Source organism: Microcaecilia unicolor, chromosome 9 (assembly GCF_901765095.1).
Source record: "Microcaecilia unicolor chromosome 9, aMicUni1.1, whole genome shotgun sequence".
NCBI classification, from domain to species: Eukaryota; Metazoa; Chordata; class Amphibia; order Gymnophiona; family Siphonopidae; genus Microcaecilia; species Microcaecilia unicolor.
In genome coordinates, this window is record NC_044039.1 from 5,375,886 (window position 1) to 5,401,294 (window position 25,409).

Sequence of the window (25,409 nt, forward strand, 5' to 3'; positions counted from 1 at the left end):
GTATCTGCCTGCCTCTCTGACATTACTACCTGGATGTTTCACTGCCACCTGAAACTCAATATGTCCAAAACTGAACTCCTTATCTTCCCTCCTAAACCAACCTCTCCCCTTCCCCCATTCTCTATTTCTGTCGACAACATGCTCATTCTTCCTGTCTCGTCTGCTCGCAACCTTGGGGGTCATCTTCGACTCCTCCCTCTCCTTCTCTGCCCATATTCAACAGACTGCTAAAACCTGTTGTTTCTTCCTTTATAACATCGCCAGAATTCGCCCTTTCCAGTGTAGTTTTTCCATGGAGGGGTTTTGCGCTTTCAAATCACGTTTTTCCGAAGATAAGCCTAGCTGCCGTGTTTTGAGCGGTCTGAAGTTTCTTTAATGTTTGTTCTTTGCATCCCACATAAATTCCATTGCAGTAGTCTATCCAACATATTTTCAAAGCACTTTGGGAGGCTAAGTTCCATAGGTTTCTATGGAACTTTGGGAGGCTAAGTGCTTTGAAAATGAGCCTGTATGTGGCTTAGTACCATTGATTGTATCAGGTTGCGAAATGTTTCCCTCGGGAAGAATTGTTTCATGCGTTTGAGTTTCCACATTGAGTGGAACATTTTTTTTGTTGTAGATGTCACTTGACTCTCTAGTGTTAGGTTGCGGCCCAATGTAACGCTGAGGATTTTCAGGCTGTCTGAGATAGGGAGGGTGTAATCTGGGGTATTGATAATTGTGGGGTTTTCCACTTTATGTTGGGATGAGAGGATAAGACAGTGTGTTTTTTCTTTGTTGAGTTTTAGCTGAAATGCATTTGCCCAGGAGTCCATGATGTTCAAACTGGTTGTGATTTCGTTGGTGATTTCTGTCAGTTTAGATTTGTAAGGAATGCATATTGTGACATCGTCTGCATAGATGAAGGGGTTAAGGCCTTGGTTGGATAAGGGCTTGGCTAGGGGGGTCATCATTAGGTTGAAGAGGATCGGTGATAGCGGTGATCCTTGGGATTATTAGGAAGAATAATCCAAATCATAGTCACCTGATGCTAGGGTCCACCTTAGGAGTCAGCACTCAAGAAGAGATCTAGGTGAGAAATCTCATCGTGCGACAGTGATCAAAAAAGCAAACAAGATGCTAGGAATTATTAGGAAAGGGATGCAAAATAAGACCAAGAATATTGTAATGCATCTGTATTGTTCCATGGTGCATCCTCACCTTGAGTAGTGTGTTCAATTCAGGTCACCGTATCTCAAAAAAGATATAGCAGAATTAGAAAAGGTTCAAAGAAGAGCAACCAAAATGATAAAGAGGATGGAACTCTCTCATATGAGGAAAGGCTAAAGAGGTTAGGGCTCTCCAGCTTAGAAAAAAGACAGCTGAGGTAGGATATGATTGAGGTCCATAAAATCCTGAGTGGTGTAGAACACGTAGAAGTGAATCAATTTTTCACTCTTTCAAAAAGTACAAAGTCTAGGGGACACTCAATGAAATTACATGGAAATACTTTTTAAAACAAATAGGAGGAAATATTTTTTCACTCAAAGAATAGTTAAGCTCTGGAACTCGCTAACAACAGTTAGCATTTCTGGGTTTAAAAAAGTTTTGGACAATTTCCGGGGGTAAAGTCCATAGTCTGTTGGACATGGGGGAAGCTGCTGCTTGCCCTAGGATTGGTAGCATGGGATATTGCTACTAACTGGATATCTGCCAGGTATTTGTGATCTGGATTGGCCACTGTTGGACACAGGCTAGATGGACCATTGGTCTGACCCAATATGGCTATTCTTATGTTCTTATGTACTTGACTCATTTGTATTACATGATATAGCAGTGATTTTGATTACTAGAGACATTTTATTTTCTTTAATTAAGGGGTAAGTTATCAATGTGGGCTACCATTAAGACACGTTATTTTACTGTTTACCTCAGTTCTTAGTAACTAGGTCTCATTGCATAAAATGGAACCTGTGCTAAAACACCATGAATTAGTGGTAAAATAACCAATCTTAACGGTTGCCCGTGTGGATAACTTTCCCCCTCTCTCTTTTAAAATAACTCCCGTTAAAGCCTGTGCTTACAGATTATCTGTGTTAGATAATTTTAAGCACTCCCAGTTCTGAGCTAGAGTCTTAGATTGTACACTGGATCTGCTAGTGTGACGTGGTAGAAGCGTGTCCTTGTTAGAATGCGTGATTTCTAAAATACAGTAAGAGTTTTCGTGATCACTGTAATTATTAATACCCCCAAGTACCCCCTCAAAAAAAGCCCTGTGCATACCAGACACTAATGAACCTCAGTCCTAAGCCAGAGTATGTGGAGTATGGTATCAGTTTCTCCAATTTACTGCTAACACTCACCTGTGTGGAGCAATTTAGAATTATTTGGCAATATTTTTAAATTGATACATGACAAGTATTAGCGTGTGTGTGTGTGTGTATCACAGGACAAAGTATCAAACATATAAACGGCAAGTGACCGACTCACCTGCAAATGCGCAGTAGAGACTTTCCTCTCTGTCCCGCCCTCGCGTCAAGATGTGATGATGTCAGAGGGCGGAACAGAGAGGGAAATGGAGTCGCAGTCACTGTCGGACGCTGCCGCCTGGAAATGAACATCGCGCGCACCAGCCTCCACCCTCCCCCCCATCCCCGCCGCCACTCCCACCCTCCTCTGCATCGGGCCCCCTGCACTGACCTGACAGCGCCTCTCACCTCCATGTGGAAGTGCTGCAGGCAGCAGCAGAGCGATCTGCTGCTGCCTGCAGCGCTTTCACACGGAGGTGAGAGGCGCTGTCAGGTCAGTGCAGGGGGCCCGGCACGGAGGGGGGAGGGAGCGGCGGCGAGGAGGGTAGCTGGAAATCTCGCCCGTTTTTACGGGCTTAACGGCTAGTATAATATATATATGTTGTTAAAGACACATTTTGAATGTTGGTCATTCCAACCAATCGCCAGATATTCTTCAGTTAATGCAGCTGTATCTATCAGAGTTCTACCCCATACTTACAATCAAATGTAAACAATCTTGAAAGGTTATAAGGAAGAAAGAGACTAAATTAAATTTACGAAGGGCACAAATGAGGAAGGAAAACTATGACGTCTGCAGGAAGGTTCAAAGGATGAAGTTCAACCATAAAATCAGAATGTAAGAAAACAGCTGAGAAATGAATGTGTAGGCTAACGCGATGCATATGGAAAAATGAAAGGGAGAATTTAAAAATAATTACATCTCAGTAAGAGATTTCCACGGATAAATGCAAATCAGCATTTCCCCAGAGTGCTGGGTGTTGTCTGGAGCCCAAGTAACTGCTGAGGCAACTACAAAAGGTTCTGAAAAACCCAATTGGCGCTGGCAGAGCCAATCATGCATCAAGAAAGTCATACATACCAGAAAGCAACAGCTGCAAATGAAATGGAATTTAGTTCTTACCAGATCATTGGGGTTGGTTGTGTTTTTCTCTTTCAAGAGCTTTTTCTGCAGTAATTTGGTTTCATATTCTGGTCTTGGATGCTCCTATCAAACAATAACAGCTCATAGTCAGAGTACTGAAAGGGTAAATTAACTTGTATCGTTCACTTGAAAATATCGAACACCACAAATATTACAGTACAGTACAACCAAACACAGCGAACAATTTGTGGTTTGACTGGGAGACACAGTGAATAAAAAATCACAGCCACAATAGTACCAGGGATCAAACATTGGCAGAACACTCAAAGATCTATCTAAACGGAAGAGCAGCCAAACCTTCATACGATCCTTGGTGCAGATTGATGGCGAAAAAGGAGAGAGAACATATTAAAAATATTCTGTCAAGAAAATGTCTTGTACCAGTTGTCAAATGATGCAGACAGGACAGAAAATTATAAAGCACAAATAAGACCAGCCACTAAAACGTTACAAATTTACACAGATGGCCACCAGTTTTTGCCACAGATTTTTCCATCAGCCAAGTGCAGTGAATCTGCTGATGGTTTCCAGAGGCCTCTAACAGCAAACATAAAGCTGAGTGTGAAAATCTGCTGCATTTCTAGCATCTGCCCCTGCGTTTGATTCAGTAAATGCAGTTCAACAATCCTTTCTTCTGTCTATGGAAGAAAATGATCTTAAACAAATCACGTCAACTCAAAAATGTTTTTGTAACGGCATGTACGAAGGTGACAGCACTGGACCAAGCTACATTTCTTGACCTTCTGTCTAGCAATGTGCCTCACCAATCTACTACATTTCTTTAAAGGGGTGAACGAACAAGTGATAAAGGTGAGCCGGTTGATATTGTGTATCTGGATTTTCAGAAGGCGTTTGACAAAGTACCTCATGAAAGACTCCTGAGGAAATTGGAGAGTCGTGGGATAGGAGGTAGTGTTCTATTGTGGAATAAAAACTGGTTAAAAGATAGAAAACAAGAGAGTAGGGTAAAATGGTCAGTATTCTCAATGGAGAAGGGTAGTTAGTGGGGTTCCCCAGGGGTCTGTGCTGGGATCGCTGCTTTTTAACATATTTATAAATGATCTAGATATGGGAATAACTAGTGAAGTAATTAAATTTGCAGATGACACAGAGTTATTCAAAGTTGTTAAATCATGAGAGGATTGTGAAAGATTACAAGACAACCTTACGAGACTGGAACACTGGGCATCTAAATGTCAGGTGACATTTAACGTCAGCAAGTGCAAAGTGATGCATTTGGTTAAGAGGAACCCGAACTATAGCTATGTGATGCAAGGTTCCACGTTAGGAGTCACCGACCAGGAAAAGGATTTAGGAGTCATCGTTGACGATGCTTTGAAACACTCTACTCAGTGTGCTATGGTGGCAAGAAAGCAAATATAATGTTAGGTATTATTAGGAAAGGAATGGAAAACAAAAATGAGGATGTTATAATGCCTTTGTATCACTCTATGGTGCGACCACACATAGTAACATAGTAACATATTAGATGACGGCAGAAAAAAGACCTGCACGGTCCATCCAGTCTGCCCAACAAGACAACTCATGTGTGCTACTTTTTGTGTATACTCTACTTTGATTTGTACCTGTGTTCTTCAGGGCACAGACCGTATAAGTCTGCCCAGCACTATCCCCGCCTTCCAATCACCGGCTCTGGCACAGAGCATATAAGTCTGCCCAGCACTATCCCCGCCTCCCACCACCGGCTCTGGCACAGACTGTATAAGTCTGCCCAGCACTATCCCCGCCTCCCAACCACCAGCCCCGCCTCCCACCACCGGCTCTGGCACAGACCGTATAAGTCCTATGTGCAATTCTAGTCACCGCATCTCAAAAAAGATATAGTGGAATTAGAAAAGATACAGAGAAGGACAACAAAAATGATAAAGGGGATGGGATGACTTCCCTATGAGGAAAGGCTGAAATAGCTGACGCTCTTCAGCTTGGAGAAAAGACAGCTGAGGGGAAATATGATAGAGGTATATAAAATAATGAGTGGAGTGGAACGGATAGATGTTAATCGCTTGTTTACTCTTTCCAAAAATACTAGGACTAGGGGGCACGCAATGAAGCTACAAAGTAGTAAATTTAAAATGAATCAGAGAAAATATGTCTTCACTCAACGTGTAAATAAACTCTGGAATTCATTGCCAGCGAATGTGGCAAAAGCAGTTAGCTTAGCAGGGTTTTTTTTTTTTTTAAAGGTTTGGATAGCTTCCTAAAAGAAAAGTCCATAAGCCATTATTAAACTGGACTTGGGAAAATCCACTGCTTGTTTCTAGGATAAACAGCATAAAATGTATTGTACCTTTTTGGGATCTTGCCATGTACTTGTGACCCGGATTAGCCACTGTTGGAAACAGGATACTGGGCTTGATGGACCTTCAGTCTGTCCTAGTGTGGCAACATTTATGCACTTATTTACACTTTGTTAACTCCACTTCATCACCCATTCAAGTGTAATACCAGTACTGGACCACGGGGCTTGCCATACAGCTAAGATGTAGCATTTTAACAACCAATTGGAAGAATAGTTTTTACCAAACACACAATTAAGCTTTGCTGCCAGAAGATATAGTAAAAGGAGTTAACACAGCTGGGATTAAAAAAGGGTTACGTAAGTTTCCAGAGGAAAGGTCAATAAACCATTATTAGACAGCTAGACTTAAAGCCATTGCATATTCCCGGCTGTAAGTAACAAAGTACGAACTAATTCTTTGAGGTCTTGTTGGGTACATGTGACCTGTATTGGCAACACTAGACTTGATGGACCTTTGACCTGACTTAGTAAAGCATTTCTTATGTTCTAATAACATAATCTCGTATGTGCCTTGTGAGAAACCTTATCAATTGGCACATGGCATGTGTTACCCTTTATCCAGAGGTAATGAAGAGGATTCTGGAAATCCCAGGGGCCTTCCCCTTTTACTCCTGGTATCTTACATCCTTTCCATCTCTTACTTCTGTAGTGTGACGGGGTTAAAATAGCAAGAGAATACTGCTCAGTAACGAAGTTCTCATGACCCCTGAGCAAGTCTGACTTTAAGGATATACAAGTAACCCAGTTCTTAGGTCAAATGTATACTAGTATATCTTGTAAATATTCATGTGGACACACTTAAAATCAGACTGACATGGGAGTGGTGTATAGGGGTAGGGGGTCTTCCTATTCATGTTGAGGGTGGTACTTCAGCCTTTGCAAAAGTACATAAGTAATGCCATACTGGGAAAAGACCAAAGGTCCATCGAGCCCAGCATCCAGTCCCCGACAGCGGCCAATCCAGGTCAAGGGCGCCTGGCAAGCTACCCAAATGTACAAACATTTTATACAAGTTATTCCCGAAATTGTGGATTTTTCCCAAGTCCATTTAGTAGCAATCTATGGACTTGTCCTTTAGGAAACCGTCCAACCCCTTTTTAAACTCTGCCAAGCTAACCGCCTTCACTACGCCCTTTAAGCTGGCACTTATGTGGGTAATGTAGCAGGTGTAAAAGCCACTGTGGAAATGGTTTGTCTATATGTGCATTAACCATACCACCCCCCCCCCCCCCTCATGCAATGTGTACATGCTGTAGATCTCATGGAAAGAGTGATTCCATGTATAACTTAGTAGCTTTCCAGAATCACTATTTGGCTGCCATGAAATCTACGCTTTTAAATGCTGCTACTTCCACATAGAGATGCTTCTAAAATAGTCCCCATAATTTAAAAGTATTTTAAAAACATAATTATCAGATAGAGATAAAAACATAACAGATTCACATCATGAAATCCAGATGTCCTCATAAATACTCAACCTACAAAACTCAATCAAACACCACCTAAATTATACTCTAAAAATTCAGTACATGCTAAAAAAAAAAAGCTATGAGAAAAGGTTTTCTCTCTCTTTCTTTTTACTAATATAGCTAACATATAAAACACATATAGGGCCCTTGTATTACTCACCAGGGGCGTAGCTACTATGGGGCCACGGGGGCCTGGGCCCCCGTAGATTTGGCCCTGGACCCTCCTGCCAATGACCCTCTCAACCCCCCCTCCCACTGCCAACCCGTCAATCCGCCGTCGCTGTCTGCTACTTTTGCTGGCGGGGGACCCCAACCCCCGCCAGTCGAAGTCTTCTTCCTTCGTTTTGTTTCTGAGTCTGACGTCCTAGGACATCAGACTCAGAAACAAAATGAAGGAAGAAGAGAACCTCGGCTGGCGGGGGTTGGGGGTCCCCCGCCAGCAAAGGTAGGCGACGGCGGGCAGAGGGGGGGGGGTCGAGAGGGTCGTTAGCAGGGAGTGTCAAAGTTGTTGTTGGTGGTGCTGGCGGCAGCGGGGGGTGTCAGCAATGGCGCCGGGGGAAAGGCTAAAACGTGCCCCCTCACCTCAGGCTCTGGACCCCCCTCCCGCCGAAGTCTGGCTACACCCCTGTTACTCACCATAGAACTACAGTGAAAAAAAGTGTTTCATCAGTTTTCTCAGATTGGAGATTGATTGATTGTTTTATTCATTTATTTAAGGGGGGGGGGGGGACACGATGAATCATTAACTGCAATTTTTGGCTGAAACCAAAGCATGACCAAATCTGCATTTTGGGCTGGTTTCAGTCACCCTCTAATGCCACTTACATGCACACTTCTGGTTAAGAATCAACTTTCCTGCATAACTGACCTGCAACTGCCAGCTCTCTATTAGAGAATGACCCTTTCATTGTCTTACTATTATAACTCAAGGCCATCCAATGCCACTCTATAAGGTGGTCTTGGATTTTGCCCTGTTGCCTGCACATACTTAAAGTTCCTGTAAGCAAAACAGGACAAGTCCACTCAGGCAACAGTGAAAAATGGGACTGACCTACTCTAACCCCTAATGACCTGGAATTATAATTTGACCTACCAGCCTGCATTTGCTACAAACAGTTACGTGTTCTTCTGACTCCCTCCAACTATGAAAAAAAAAAAAATTCAAAGATCTCCAAGCGCTTGGGTTTCTTCAGCTTGCAAGTGAAAACAGGTTGAAACTGTGCCTTTAAAAAAAAAAAAAGAGTTTTCACAGGAGCAACAGCTGTTATAAACAGACTTTTCCCTGGGGGCCTCGCTGATAAAGTGGTTTTCAAATTTCCTTTTGCAGTCCTCATAAAAAAGAAAAACCAAAAAGTGATCCACCTTAATTTCTGCACAGCCTGTGATGGAACATGACTTTTCCCTGCCAAATTGCTTTGATGAGTTTGGAAAAACACACAGTGCGGAGTTTAAAGCATTTTATTTTTTATTTTTGTTACATTTGTACCCCGCGCTTTCCCACTCATGGCAGGCTCAATGCGGCTTACATGGGGCAATGGAGGGTTAAGTGACTTGCCCAGAGTCACAAGGAGCTGCCTGTGCCTGAAGTGGGAATCGAACTCAGTTCCTCAGGACCAAAGTCCACCACCCTAACCACTAGGCCACTCCTCCACTGTTGCTACTATTTGAGATTCTACATGGAAAGTTGCTATTCCACTAGCAACATTCCATGTAGAAGTCGGCCCTTTTGCAGATCACCAATGTGGCCGCACAGGACGTCAGACTCACAGAAACAGAAGCCTGCGCAGTCTTCTACATGGAATGTTGCTAGTGGAATAGGAACATTCCATGTAGAATCTCCAATAGTATCTATTTTATTTTTTGTTACATTTGTACCCCGCGCTTTTCCACTCATGGCAGGCTCAATGCGGCTTACATGGGGCAATGGAGGGTTAAGTGACTTGCCCAGAGTCACAAGGAGCTGCCTGTGCCTGAAGTGGGAATCAAACTCAGTTCCTCAGTTCCCCAGGACCAAAGTCCACCACCCTAACCACTAGGCCACTCCTCCACTGTTGCTACTATTTGAGATTCTACATGGAATGTTGCTATTCCACTAGCAACATTCCATGTAGAAGTCGGCCCTTGCAGATCACCAATGTGGCCGCACAGGCTTCTGCTTCTGTGAGTCTGACGTCCTGCACGTGCAGTTCCTCAGTTCCCCAGTTCCCCAGGACCAAAGTCCACCACCCTAACCTCTAGGCCACTCCTCCACTCCATTGCGGAGTTTAAAGCATCAGTGAAAATGAAAGAAAACCACCAAAGATACTTGTCTCAATACTAGAAACAGAGGCACTGCAGGACAGTTGCCCTCTTGTTGCAGATTTAGGGAATACGCTTCTTAAAATTCGAGGTGATACAGAAAAAAAAAAAACCTTATAGACATTTTCAGAGGGAGATATAATGAGGCAAGTGAGGATCAGAATAGGGTGGGCAGGGTGGGAGGGGGAGAAGAGGGGAGGGGGATACCCTGAAGGAACCATGGTGTACACTGTAAAATCATAGGAATAAAGAATCAAGAGATTTTATATTTTAGGTCCTATGTTTTAGTATTTGGAGGGGGCCGGGGGGGTTGGGAGGGCATTCAAACTCTGCTGAATACATTAGTTAAGTTATTAAAAGGGACATTTTGCTGCATAACCTTGATGCTTTGACTATTTTTTTGAATGTGTCTTATATGTTCCAGTTAAAATCAATAAAAATGTATTGACAATAAAAAAAAAAAAAACACCTCAGGGCAGCTTCTTTTAATTAAAAGACCTGCAGCCAGTCTAGCATACTCTGAAAGTTCCCGGCTGCTGTGGATAAGCTATTGGCTCACCAGGGTAATATTGAGAGCTGCTTGACCCCTCCTTGTCCAGTTCTCCCTAGGTTAACCTGTAAACTTTAGATCCCTTTTTCCTGTTGTATATGCCTATAATGTATTATACTCATAAATCCCCTTTTCCCTTAATTTTACTTTTTGTAAGTCACTTAAAATGAACATGAAGATGGTGCAGAAGAAGGCCTGTCCTCTTCTCATTTCAGGAATTGAAGGACACACTAACCTACTACTCAACTCCCATCAGTCTTCTAGGTTAGTAAGGGGGGAAATTCGGGGTCTAACATTTACATGCTGAATAGGTGTGCAGAGATAGTGGTGTAGCCACTTGGGGATCCTTGCCAGCTGGAAGAAGACCTCCGGCAACCAGGACAGGTCATTCCCCTACTTTCTGCAGATGGCAGCACTGTCCACGCATTGCCACCACACAAGCTTGGTTTTCACGGATGCATGAAAAGTGAGCATGTGTGGGAGGGGAGAGGCTGGCGCAGCAACAGCGAGTGGACATTGCTACCAGCTGTAGCAAGTAGAGGAATGACCTGTTTTGGCTGCCAAATGACCTCTCCCAGCTGACGGGGTTTGTGGATCTCTGCCAGCTTATTTATTTTATTTGTTGGGGGGGGGGGGGGGTCACAGGTGCAAGGCAGGGGTTGGAGCAGAAAGTGAAGGGGGAGGGGTAAATTGTGTACCCACCCAATTTGGCATCAGGCCTACCCAAAAATACCATGTCTGTCTCTGCCACTGGTGTATGAATGCCAAATTCCACCTATGGGTTATTTATTTATTTGTTTCATTTGTATCCCACATTTTCCTACCTATTTGCAGGCTCAATGTGTCTTACATGGTACCGCAACGGCGTTCGCCAGTTGCAGTATGAACAAATACAGGTGTTATTGTGGTAAAAGAAGGTTCGTGTTTGGTAGATACATTGGGGAAAGTTAGGGAGGGGGGATGAGGGTTAAGGTATGTCCATTACAGTCTTTGGTTTTGCAGTGTCGCAGGAACTTAGGTTTTTATGTTGGGTCGGTGGGGTATACCTTTTTGAACAGGTTTGTTTTTAGTTCTTTCCGGAAACTTAGATGGCCGTTCGTTGTTTAAAAAGGTGCCTACATGCAATAATGCCTAGTTGGAAGGCAGGCGTAGATGTGGGCGGAGTTTGGGCAGAGCCCGAGCATAAATTCTAGAACACTAGGACTTTATGTTTCGACCATTTATCATTTATCAATTTGAAATACCACCTCTTCTGTACACGAGTCAAGGCAGTTTACAAAAAAATTCTAAAATTTAACATAAAAACATAATAAAAAGCTTACAAAATGAACGCCCGTTTTGATTGGACAGGACAAACACACATCAAACATCATCCGAAGATCATTCATTCCAAGACAGCATATACATGAAGGTAACTTCAGGAAGTTATTCACTCACAAACTGCCAGTTACTGCCCCTCTTCCTGCGTTCCAGCTGCAGGATCAACAGTTATCAAAAGGCCTCATGGAACAGGTAAGTTTTCAGGGCCGTTAGGAAGGATGTGTATGACTTTTCTCATCTAAAGTTTTGGCAAAGAGTTTCATAAACACAGGTACCAGAAAGTAGAAGGTGCTGGTATGAAGTGCTCAAGCCTAGATTATAGGTGTGCATTGTACTTGTTACGTTATTATTTTATATTGAAAAGCACACATCTATTTTCGTCTATAGAACTGCTGCCCCATAGATCCCTCTAGGTTGCCTAAGTATAGGTGGACAGTTACAGAACTGCCCTCTAAGAGTGGTGAAAGAGCAGAAGTGAGATTAAGTGGCTGGTGAGAGAACGGAGCATGGAAGAGGGTGTACAACTGGGTATGTCTAGTAGATGTCCAAGATGCAGGCAAGGGAGGGAGAGGAAGAACTTGGAGGATATGGGAGGTTCCAGGAAGGAGCTAGTTGCAAAGCAAGTGAAGATGGAGAGGGCGGTGGTAGTGGTTGGGAAGGGGGAGAGGCCAAGCAGTGAGACCCAAGGGAGCCCATGTAGATCAGGCCAGGTTGACTAAACATACTAAGGGCTAAATTCTGTATATGGCGCCTGAAAATTCCACGTGGAATATAATATACCTAGGCGTATTCTGTAAAGTACACCTACATTTTATAGAATAGGCTTGATTCTGCGTGGAATCCTATATAATAATTTGTACCTCAGGGTTCTATGGCTGGCTGGGTTCATAACATCTTGCTGACGTCAGCTCGCCTCCAGCGTTCCCATCCCTCTCACTGTCCCGCCCTCGCGTAGAGACAAAACGATGTCAGAGGAGGGCGGGGACACTGAGAGGGAAGGCAAGGGAACGCTGGAGGTGACGTGAGCCCAGCCTGCTGCCGCTCCGACCTGGATTTTGATGGGGACAGAAGGCCGGGGGAGAGCCACTGAGTGGCAGTGCATCCTTCTGTGGTGGGTCTGGGGTGAAACACCAGAGACCGACCCCAGAAACCAGGAGGAGACCCAAGGGAATGGGCTAGGCGCACCGCCAAAGTGGGAGTCCTTCCCAGCAGTGCTGGCAAGCAGAGCTTGGCAACACTGAAGACATGACTGCTGTGGGCGGCCCCCCAACCACTGACCACATGGTTAGACAAGGCCACAGTGCTGTGGGAAGCAAGGAAAAGGAAAGAATCGCTGGACATGGAGGGGAGGGAAGAATCACTGGACATGGAGGGGAGGGCAGGGGAGAGAGGAAAAATCGCTTAGACGAGACCCTTCCTAGAGCCCGTTTCGTTTTTGACGAAACGGACTTGGTTCCACTAGTATAGAATAATGCTGAGCACCTCTCCACACGACCAAATGTAGGCCATTTATACCACATTTTACTTGGCATAAATCCCAACATCCAAATTAGGCGCAGAGCGGGCATATTCTATAACCACACATATAGATTTTAGAAACATCGTCTCCCAGCCCATGACCACGTCCCCTTTTCAACTATGTGACTTAGAATTTAGGTGCATCATGTTACAGAATACGCTTAGTGAATTGGTTGCGTAAATCTTAATGCCAATTAGTGCTGATAATTGCTTCTTAACATCCAACAGCGCTGATTAGCTAGTTAACCAAATTGACTGCCCCCATCGTATCGTCTACTCACTTGTCCTTTAGATTGTAAGCTCTTTGAGCAGGGCCTGTCCTTTTATGTTAAATTATACAGCGCTGCGTAACCCTAGCAGCGCTATAGAAATGTTAAGTAGTAGTAAGTAGTAACCAATTAAGTTACATGCATTGTTATAGAATACGCTTCGATTTCCATGCAGAAATTAAGCCACCATATATAGAATCTCTGGGTAAGTGGGGGACCTTAGTAACATAATGACATAGTAGATAACGGCAGAAAAAAAGACCAATTAGCCCATCCAGTCAGTGCAGTTATTTCTGTTCACATACAACTACACATCCCAGCTGTCATCCAGAGAAACTTGACCACAGGACAGCAACAGCAAAGGGAGGAAGGAAAGAGAAGAGACATTAACTTCCCAAAACAGGCTCCTCTGGGTGTGCAGAGGAGGAGACCAGCAGATAAGCTGGCAAAGGAACTGGAGCAGAAGCTAGACTGAACACTACAGAGGCGGGTATCTAACCCTGCCAAGAAGCAGTCACATGCCGAAGCTGATCCTGGAAAATTACAGGGTACTATTTGGGAAAGACTCCACAAGAAAATCCCTGGCAGCAATGGAGAATATTTGCAGCAGAAGAATGGCCTCTGATGTCAGAAGCCTCAAAATCATTCCCGGCACAATGAACTAGGGATGTGCACTCATTAGCGTGCACAGTAAGATGATTTAACGCCTGGTAACCAGAAATGAACACATGTGAAGTCATTATTGTTAGGTTTTTGTTGTTGTTGTTGTTAAAATAAATGTGTAAAACAAACCGAAAAAAAAAACCTGCTAAAACCCAGGAAAAACATAACCTCAACTTTATGCTGTTTAACATAATAGTGTGCTGTGTAGGTCCCACTGCATTTTTGGCTGAAACCAACCAAATCTCTACTGTGCAGCCCCCATTCCCTCCCCAAACAGGTCCCCCCCCCCCGGGTTTACTGTTTTGTTGGGTTTGTAGTGGGTGCCAATGATATGGTAGGCCTGGGGTGGGGCTCCTTTACTTCAGGGGGACCTACAAGTGGATCTGGGAGGGGACGCCTTCTCTTCATGAAGGAGATTTCTTCTGTTTGGGGGGGGGCTCTACAGGTGAGTCGGAGGGGGAGCTCCTTCCCTTTGGTAGGGGGAGAGATTGGGGGCTCTTATTTGGGGGCAGGGTTGGGAAGGGGTTTGATTTTGATGCTGGTTTTAACTCCTAACTCTTGTTCACTTGTTCAGAACCCTTATTTTATCATCCTCCTTACTTTAATATTCCCTTATCTCTTGTTTGTCCTGTTTGTGTCCTAATTAGATTGTAAGCTCTGTCGAGCAGGGACTGTCTCTTCATGGTCAAGTGTACAGCGCTGCGTACGTCTAGTAGCGCTATAGAAATGATAAGTAGAAGTAGTAGTCTTTGGGATTCCGGAATCTTTGCTACTCTTTGTCCTTATCCCTTATTTGTCCTGTTTGTCTGTCCTAATTAGATTGTAAGCTCTGTCGAGCAGGGACTGTCTCTTCATGTTCAAGTGTACAGCGCCACGTACGTCTAGTAGCGCTATAGAAATGATAAGTAGTAGTAGTAGTCTTTGGGATTCCGGAATCTTTGCTACTCTTTGGGATTCCGGAATCTTTGCTACTCTTTGGGATTCTAGAATCTTGCTACTCTTTGGGATTCCCGAATCTTGCTACTCTTTGTCCTTATCCCTTATTTGTCCTGTTTGTCTGTCCTAATTAGATTGTAAGCTCTGTCGAGCAGGGACTGTCTCTTCATGTTCAAGTGTACAGCGCCACGTACGTCTAGTAGCGCTATAGAAATGATAAGTAGTAGTAGTAGCCTTTGGGATTCCGGAATCTTGCTACTCTTTGTCCTTTTCCCTTATTTGTCCTGTTTGTCTGTCCTAATTAGATTGTAAGCTCTGTGGAGCAGGGACTGTCTCTTCATGTTCAAGTGTACAGCGTTGCGTACGTCTAGTAGCGCTATAGAAATGATAAGTAGTAGTAGTAGTCTTTGGGATTCTGGAATCTTTGCTACTCTTTGGGATTCCGGAATCTTGCTACTCTTTGGGATTCCGGAATCTTTGCTACTCTTTGGGATTCTAGAATCTTGCTACTCTTTGGGATTCCGGAATCTTGCTACTCTTTGTCCTTATCCCTTATTTGTCCTGTTTGTCTGTCCTAATTAGATTGTAAGCTCTGTCGAGCAGGGACTCTCTCTTCATGTTCAAGTGTACAGCGCCGCGTACGTCTAGTAGCGCTATAGAAATGATAAGTAGTAGTAGTAGTCTTTGGGATTCTGGAATCTTTGCTACTCTTTGGGATTCCGGAATCTTTGCTGCTCTTTGGGATTCTAGAATCTTGCTACTCTTTGGGATTCCGGAATCTTGCTACTCTTTGGGATTCTGGAATCTTGCTACCATTTGTCCTTATCCCTTATTTGTCCTGTTTGTCTGTCCTAATTAGATTGTAAGCTCTGTGGAGCAGGGACTGTCTCTTCATGGTCAAGTGTACAGCGCTGCGTACGTCTAGTAGCGCTATAGAAATGATAAGTAGAAGTAGTAGTCTTTGGGATTCCGGAATCTTTGCTACTTTTTGTCCTTATCCCTTATTTGTCCTGTTTGTCTGTCCTAATTAGATTGTAAGCTCTGTCGAGCAGGGACTGTCTCTTCATGGTCAAGTGTACAGCGCTGCGTACGTCTAGTAGCGCTATAGAAATGATAAGTAGTAGTAGTAATTTTGGCTTCAGTTTCAGCCATAACTGAGCAGCGAATTTCAGCCACAGATTCAGTTTTGGTTGAAACAAAATAATATGTGTTTGGTCGGCCTCTAAAGTAGGAGACCCTATTCCATTTCCTGTGCTCTCACTACAGCATAATTTGCATGCTGAACTTCCTTCATTTATGTGCATGCATGTGCCAGTGTTAGCATGTACATGCTGAGAGGCTACGGGGCTGTGACAGTGTTGCATGTTTCTATAGAGTGAAAAAGCTCAGCAGTAAACAAGCGAGAGGCAAAGAAGCTGTGCAGCACATTCATTCTTGAATGAGCCCAACCCAAACGTCTTGGCACTTTGACAAATATTTGGAATAAGCACATGAAGGTTTTTCTTGATGGTAGTAGTAAAAAATATTAGCTCTACCAGCTTTCTTTTAACTCACTTGCCATTGTCTCACCTGCCTTTCTGCCTCGCCTCTCCCTATATGCTTGGAATAAACTTCCTGAGTCCATACGCCAAGCCCCCTCCCTGCCTGTCTTCAAATCCTTGTTCAAAGCCCACCTCTTCAATGTCGCCTTCGGCATCTAACCATTCTACCTCTATTCAGGAAATCTAGACTACCCCAATTTGATTGTCTGCACATTTTGTCCATTAGATTGTAAGCTCCTTTGAGCAGGGACTGTCCTTCTTTGTTAAACTGTACAGCGCTGCGTAACCCTAGTAGCGCTTTAGAAGTGTTAAGTAATAGTAGTAGTTATCCCTGCAGTACAGCGAGACCATCACTAGCCATTTTTACAATGGAGCCTCTAGAAGGTTGGAAGGCGTGGTCTAACTAGGGGGAGGGGGGTTCGTGAGTATGCTGGGGGAGATCAGTGAGATTCTGTTGGGGGGGGGGTCAGTGATTGTACAAGGGTGGGTGGGTGGGAAGGCGGTCTGATATTGCACTGGCGAGGGGGTAGAGCTTCCATTAGAATACTAGTGTAAGTCAGTACAGGTACATGTGAACAGCATATACCTATGTGAGTATGACTCATGAGTGTGAGTGCAGCAGTCTGGGTACATATGTAAGTGTGACTGAGTACTACGCATCTAAGTAGCAGGCCACTTCTTTCTATGTCTGCTCCTATAGACACATAAAAGAAACTGCTGAAAAGATCCACGGCTTGACTTCTAGGAGAATTTTTCACTTGCCTTTTACATATCAAGGGATTCATTCTATTACACTGCACCTATATTTAGCTGCCAAGAAGGCAGTTATTTGGAGTCTAATCTATAAGGGAAAGTCGATTTTCTTTATGGAATACTAGTGTAGCAGGGCCTATGGTTTTTAATTGGTTATAATATTTGTTGTAATACTTCACCTAGGCATTCCGATTTTTCTCAGCAACTTACATCGCTTGAACTTCCTCTGAATGATTCATAATGGACCGCAGATAAATTGTTCTAGCTATGTACAGAGCACTGTCTGCCACAAGGCTGTATTATAATGCATTTTAGTTTCCGAAACATATGAAATGGGAAGTTGAATTAGAACAAATTTCAAAACCTTTGAACAGCGAGGCCAAATCATGAGGGCTTCCTTCCACCTTAGCTACCTTGTGATGGGCAGCATTGCTCACACATTTCAAATCTGGCTTAATTCAATCCATGTATCCAGTTTACCTATGTGCATTTGGTTGAAAGATAATTGACTTATCTGATTAGCTGATGAGAGCTGGGTTTTTACAGCAGTGGGTAGACAGAAATGTTTGACCCGTGCGTTTTATCGGTGGCTGATTTGGAAAGAGGCTGCCTGGTCGCAATGGGCTTTAGTCTGTACCTCTGGAGAAATGAATGTGGAAAAGCCAGCGAGTGGCAGTGCAGTGCTACGGGAAAACTCCAGAGATGGCAGCTTCATATTGGCTGACTGCCTGGTACCAGAGAGACCAAAGTCAATAGCACTGTTTAAAAAAAAAAATCTTCCTCAATACCCCAGGCATTGTCTGTAGCCTGATGTTATTCTTCCAGCTCCACTCGCATTAGTAAACTGCCTTGTTTTATTGCTTCGTTCTCTGCCTAATTAGTTTTGTTGTGTTACTATATGAAAGGGATCCCCTACAGAAATTCATCTAAGCCACAGGCCCACTCACATAAGCTGCGGTACGCATGCTGCATGCATGTACCATGTTAGCTATGTGACATTTTTTCAATAATGTGAAATACAAATGTTTTATATATATATATATATATATATATATATATATATATATATAAAGACATAAGCATCACCACACTGGGACAGACCAAAGGTCCATCTAGCCCAGCACCCTGTCTCCGACAGTGGCCAATCCAGGTCACAATGTCGCGACAAGATCCACGGAGCAAAGCATTTTGTACTTCTTGTCCCAGGAATAGTGGATTTTTCCCTATGTTCCTTTAATAACATTCTATAGCCTTTTCTTTCAGAAAGCTGTCCAAACCTTTCTTAAACTCTGCTAAGCTAACCGCCTTAACCACATTCTCCGGCAACGAATTCCAGAGTCGGATTACACGCTGAGAAAAAAAAAAGATTTTCTCTGTTTTAAACTTACTGCACTCCATCTTCATCGCATGCCCCCTTGTCCTAGTATTTTTGGAAAGCGTAAACAGACTCTCCTTATCTATCTTTTCCACTCCACTCATTATTTTTATAGACCTCTATCATATCTCCCCTCAGCCGCCTTTTCTCCAAGCTGAAGAGCCCCAGCCACTTTAGCCTTTCCTCATCGGAAAGTTGTCCCATCCCCTTAATCATCTTTGTCGCCCTTCTCTGCACCTTTTCCAATTCCACTATATCTTTTTTGAGGTGATGGGGTGATGGGAATAATTGGACCATATGAAAAGTCAGATGCCAACACTCATCCTCTGATTATTATTTGACTCCCTTTGCTGGTTTAGTCTAGTCCTTATACAATTTTCATGCATTGAATGAATACTTCCACATATAAAAACACAAACATGTCTTGACTGAAGTCTGCTGTCTTCTGAAGAAGGGATTCTATATGCTTTCCACCGATCATGAGTATCAGTGTCTCTGTATAAGTTACTTTATTTGAAATATATTTATATATTCCACTAATCCAAAGTCCTCAGTGGATTCCAGTAAAATAGCATGATATAACAAAACACAATGACATACAATTAAGTATACATGATAACTACACTATCATCAGCAAATCTGCAAATGCTATTAGGCAAAAGCTTTCTCCAAATAGAAAATCTTCACTTTCTTCCTAAAGTCAAATAACACCAGTATCTTCTAATGTTCCATAGGAAAAGTATTCCAAATTGTAGACCCCCCCCCCCCGCTAGATGACATCTCCTCCCCCTACGGTGAAATGACACCCCCCCCCCCTGGATGCATGCTGCTGGGGGGGGGGGGGGGGGGCCGCGGCGCGCGCCTGCTCCTCCGAGTTCGCTAAACTTTGTTTCTTTTGCTGCAGCTCCCTCTGCCCCGGAACAGGAAGTAACCTGTTTCAGGGCAGAGGGCGTTGCAGCAAACGAGCGAAGTTTAGTGAACTCGGAGGAGCAGGCGCGCGCCGCGGCACCCCCCCAGCGGCGTGCACCCGGGGCGGACCGCCCCCCCTTCGTACGTCACTGTGTGAGCTTTATGTTGCAAGTCAAGAAAGGAATCCTTGGGGTAACCCTGTGGATATTAACAAGGGTTAATGATTGAAATGTGAACTTTTATGCTGCAATTCAAAGAAGGAATCCTTGTGTAACCCTGTGAAGAAATAGCATGATGTATTGCAAGAAAGATGAACTGTGTTGTGTGAAAATAAAAGAGGAATTCTTTTAAGATATGACTGAAGTCTTTGGTCATCCTCTGGGGAAATCTAATATAATAAAACGCACCGTGAACGTTCTGAAGACAACGTTCTGTGAAGCCGGAAGTTTGAAGCCGGAAGCTTCAAGCTGAAGCCTTGAAGCCTTGAAGCCTTGAAGCCTTGAAGCCTTGAAGCCATCTGACGTCACTCCCAGTGAAGCCTTCAAGCCAGCCAGCCGTCTCTGCCCCGCCCTCGCCTCAAACCAAACAAATCGGGAAGCGAAGCGTCAGGGAAGGAGGCGGCGCTCCCGACGTAAAGCTAGACGTCGGGAGCGCCGCCTCCTTCCCTGACGCTTCGCTGCACGAACCGCCACGGAGGTAAAGTTAAAACGAAGAAGAAAAAAAAAAAAAGGAAGCATGGATGCGAACGGGGGGGGGGGGGGGGATGCATGGATGCGAAGGGGGGGCATGGATGCGAGGCATGGATGCGAAGTGGGGGGGGGGAGAAGAGGGCGGGCCAGGCTGGGACATGGGAGAGAGAGTAGCATGGATGCGAGGGGGGGGTCATGGAAGGGCAAGAGGGGACTTGCTGGAAAAGGATGAATGGAGGCGGCAGGGGACAGAGGAGCATGGATGGGTATGGATTAGGAGGGCAGGGCACAGGGAGAGAGGGGAATTACTAGAAATGGATGAATGGAGGGGGCAGGGGAAAGAGGGGCATGGATTGGGAGGGCAGGACTCAGGGAGAGAGGGAAATTGCTGGATAGGGAAAAATGGAGGGGCCAGGTGACAGATGAGCATGGATGGGCATGGATTGGAAGGGGCAGGACACAGGGAGAGGGGAATTGCTGGATAGGGATGAATGGATGGGACAGATGGGCATGGATGGATATGGATTGCACAGCAGGCCTCAGGCATAGAGGGGAAATGCAGGATAGGGAAAAATGGAGGGGCCAGGTGACAGAGGAGCATGGATGGGCATGGATTGGAAGGGCAGGACTCAGGGAGAGGGGAATTGCTGGATAGGGATGAATGGAGGGGACAGATGGGCATGGATGGATATGGATTGCACAGCAGGCCTCAGGCAGAGAGGGGAAATGCTGGATAGGAAAAAATGGAGGGGCCAGGTGACAGATGAGCATGGATGGGCATGGATTGGAAGGGCAGGACTCAGGGAGAGGGGAATTGCTGGATAGGGATGAATGGAGGGGACAGATGGGCATGGATGGATATGGATTGCAGAGCAGGCCTCAGGCAGAGAGGGGAAATGCTGGATAGGGAAAAATGGAGGGGCCAAGTGACAGAGGAGCATGGATGGGCATGGATTGGAAGGGCAGGACTCAGGGAGAGGGGAATTGCTGCATAGGGATGAATGGAGGGCACAGATGGGCATGGATGGATATGGATTGCAGGGCAGGCCTCAGGCAGAGAGGGGAAATGCTGGATAGGGATGAATGGAGGGGGCAGGTGACAGACAAACATGGATGGCCATGGATTGGGAGGGCACGACTCAGGGACAGAGGGGAATTGCTGGAAAAGGATGAATGGAGGGGGCAGGGGACAGATGGCCATGGATTGGGAGGGCACGGCTCACACACACACTCGCTTGGTGTCATACACTCACTCTCACAGAGAATCTGTGTCTCACACACACACTCTCTCTCTTGCCCACACACACACACTCTCTCACACTGTGTCTCACATACAGACTTGCACACACTCTCATTCTCACACACACTCTCTCACAAACACACTCACACCCAGACTCACTCTCTCTCACACACTCACACTTTCACTCTGACTCTCAAACAGTCACTCTCACATACACTCTCCCAAACATACACACTCCAAGGAAAACCTTGCTAGCGCCCGTTTCATTTGTGTCAGAAACGGGCCTTTTTTACTAGTACTATTCATAAAAACCACCTTGAGGTATGACTGAATGAAAGGAGGATACGGAGGTGGACATCAGAACAGAGAGTTGCCCGGGGCAGACGGAGCAGGAGTCGTAGTTGGAACAACCTGGCTAAGCAGGGTCAGCCGTGGCCCAGGAGTGGAAGGGTGACCGGCTGACAGTACTCACTTTGGTACCCCATGGAGTCACACGCTCAGCCAAACGCCTTCACACCCAGACACAAACTTGACAACACAGACTCCAATTACACAACTGCAGACACTTTCCTAGCCCACCAACCCACAGCTCAGTGGTAGTGTTAGAAGCAGTTCACAATTTGTCTCAGCCGTGGTGAGCACAGCACATCATTTCTTTAAATAATATTGCTCTATGTATTTATATGTTACTGGATCGTTATCACCAATATGCTGCTTATTATGGGTTTTGATTAGTTATTTGCTTTCATTACCATTTGTGGTCACGTGAATTTTCAACTGCTAAAATGAGGTCATGCAGGAAAAACATTTGGGAAATAGTGTCTTACAGTGATGCATTAAAAAATAATAAAACCAAATATTTTTTGCAGGGAATTAAGAAGAAAAAAATTGTTTCCTCTGAATTATGTAAAAATTGGGAAAGCAATATAAAAATGAACATAGAAATTACTGTCAAAATGATAAACAAGTAATTATCATATGTGTTTTTTTAACAAGATGACTCGGCGAGTTCGGCACTTGTTAGATCCACAGGGAAGCAGACGGGGTCCCTAAAGTAATTACTCAGTGAGAGAAGTGGAGTGAACGGATAAATAAAAGATCACAGGAGCCATCATGGAGATCACTGAGATAATTCCTTCTTTTTTTTTTTTTTTTTTAAATACAGCTGTGTGGATACCAAGGCCCTTCTCTGTGTCCCCCACAGCGGCTAATGAAAATGGTCTTCCAAGTACAGGCATATAGAAGGTTAAAGGGGTACCTACGTAGAGTCTATTATATGAAGGAAAGTATTACGCCTCCTTCTGCTTAGAGAGTATTAGCAGGTCACATGAGCGCATACATTTCCCAACCACTTGAGTTGCCATTGGAGGCCCACTGCAGCCCATCCAGATCTGTCTAGCCATAATTGAGGCACAGAACGTAGAAGTCTGGCCTTATTTTCCCCAATTACTAAGCTCCATTCTCTTTCCATATGGGAATACTTTGTGTTTATTCCATGCATTTTTGATTCCATTACTGTTTTCGTCCTCATCAACTCCTACGCGACAGCATTCCGGGTATCACTGGAAAAGTACTTCCTGGTGTTACTTCTAAATTGACCCCCCCCCCCCCCCCCCCGCCCCACAACCTCAGTTCATGTCCTCTAGTTCTACCACATCCCCATCTCTGGATAATATTTGTTTATATATTTATACTTTTCAAATATTTAAATGTCTGTATCATATCACCCCCATCTCTCCTTTCCTCTAGAGTATACATTTTCAGGTCATCAAGTTTCTAAAATACATGTGAGATGGATATCCATGTGCTGCAAACATCCAGCATGAACACTCATTTTGCAAACTGACACATCTTTGAATGTGAGAAAACAAGACCGTTATTGAATGGACTTGGGGAAAATCCACTATTTCTGGGATAAGCAGTATAAAATGTTTTGTACATTTGTGGGATCTTGCCGGGTATTTGTGACCTGGATTGGCCACTGTTGGAAACAGGATGCTGGGCTTGATGGACCTTTGGTCTGTCCCAGTATGGCAATACTTATGTACTTAGGATGTCTATGTGGCAGCATAAGAACATCCATCTTATAAAATGGTCACACAGCAGATGGGTAGCCTAATGGTAAGAGCAGTGGGTTGACACTGAGGGGACCCAGGTTCAAATCCCACTTCAGCTGTTTGTGATTTTTTTTTTTTTTTAATTGTGAGTCCTCCAGGAACAGAAAAATACCTACTGTACCTGAATGTACACCAATAGCCTTCAGGCTTGTAGGCGTCTTCTTTATTCAAATACAGTAGGTATTTTCCTGTTCCCGGAGGGATCACAATTTTAACAAAAAGAAGCTGAAGGGGGACTTGAACCCGAGTCCTTTGGGTCTCAGGCCACTGCACTAATCAGATTAGGCTACTCCCGAAACCTGTGTACTGCTCTGTTTACAGTGTCCATAATACCTGAAGATGCCATGGAGGCTGGTATCTCTTGTCAGGGAGAGGGAGAGGGAGAGGGACAGCAACCAATGAGGGATTAAGGAGGTGTGGGGCCTTAATCCCCCCCCCCCCCCCCAGTGAACAGCTGCTCAATCAGAGCACCTTTCTATAACCTGGATGTGACAAGTACCAGGTCTAAATGCAGATGCCCCCCTTTCTGTGATTAGACTAGGACATCCATATTTTAGGCCCTGCCTATTCCCACCCAAAACACACCCAGACCACGCTCCCTTGCCAGATGGACATACTGCAGGGTTAGATTTCCATATCCTGGGGCTTTGGAAAATTGGACGTCCATGCAATATGGACATCTAAATGCCAGTTTTCAGATGTCCACAACAAAAATAGAGCTTCTACGAGAACCAGCATATTATGTGGATCACTGGGATACACTTCACTGTGCTTTAAAAAAAAAAAAAAAAAACAATATGTTTTCAGAATGCAGGCAATACCTACTTCCTCCTCCTCTAAGCCAGTCAGGTCCCAGTAGTAGCTCAGTCTCATCTGTAGCCGTTTCCAGTGTTCCAGGAACATAGTGGCTTAGAGAAAAAAAAAGAGCACATATCCAGCGGTTAAGAAAAACATTACCAGCCCCCTTATTTCAACATTCCTCTGCCACTTACCTAATTTATAGCTAAAGTTGCTAACATGAACTACCACATTACCACGTGCCAGAACCTTTCATGCACCTTAGTCTAACTATGCAATGGAGTCTAAAAAATGCTTAGATGATGTGGTGCATGGTTTGGCAGCATTTTGGAAATTGAGACCCAGCTGTACAAGTGCCATTTAAGCTGTAGATTGGGGGCTGGGATTGGTTGGAGGGGGGGGGGGGGGTGAGACATACATGACCTAAGCTGCTTCATGGACTTTTTGAGGGCATGCATTTTGGCCCGCATCCCCTCCATGATGGTGACTATGAGGCCCATGATATGGCAGATGTGTTTGAAGGCCGGCAGCAAGTCCTCTCAGAGGCAATCAAACTGCTGCCAAATTTCATACAGCCACCTTAGCTCAGGAGCCTCAGGGTCAGCACCATGACTGCCTGGGTTGGTGTGTGAGTGCGTGTGTGGTGGGGCATTAGCTGCAGGGGCAACCCAGGAACAACATATCTGATGTCCAGCCCCAGCGACTGATGTCCATCAAGCTCCCCTGTTTGCGTTGTGTTGTAAAGATGGGCTCTAGGGCTGGCACTGGGCCCATCATACCTCCCACTCCAGCTTCTTCCTCTCCACCCTCCTCTTCCTTTCCTTCTTCATCCTCAGGCACTGGCTGCAGAGGTAGATGAGGGCCAAGCTGCTGTTGCCCTTCTGGGGCTTGCCAGTGTAGAAGGCAGACAAGGAGGAGGAGGAGGAGGACAAGGAAACGTTCAAATTGTGTACATATGTGAACAGCCTAAGCATAACTAGGTCACCTAGGTTGGGAAGCTAAGTAGCACCTATCTGGCTTTTATAAATTTGCCCCGTGTTTCGGCATAGATACGCCTGCATCAGGGATCAAATGGAATGGACCCTTGAGAAATGTTCCAAAAACAAGAGTGTACAACCACAGCTCACTCTGACCAGTAACCAAAGCTTTCCAATCTCGAGTATTGTGTTCAGTTCTGGTCGCCGCACCTCAAAAATGATATAAAGGAATTGG

At 44.6% G+C, this 25,409-nt stretch overlaps 1 protein-coding gene across 1 annotated transcript in view; it reads right to left on the reverse strand.

The window, feature by feature from the left end:
• ANO2 (anoctamin 2) overlaps positions 1 to 25,409 on the reverse strand; it is a 242,727-nt gene that overhangs the window by 104,176 nt on the left and 113,142 nt on the right. Inside the window, 2 exon segments of the mRNA XM_030215259.1 lie at positions 3,412 to 3,495; positions 24,225 to 24,307. Coding sequence (XP_030071119.1) covers positions 3,412 to 3,495; positions 24,225 to 24,307 — 167 coding nt within the window.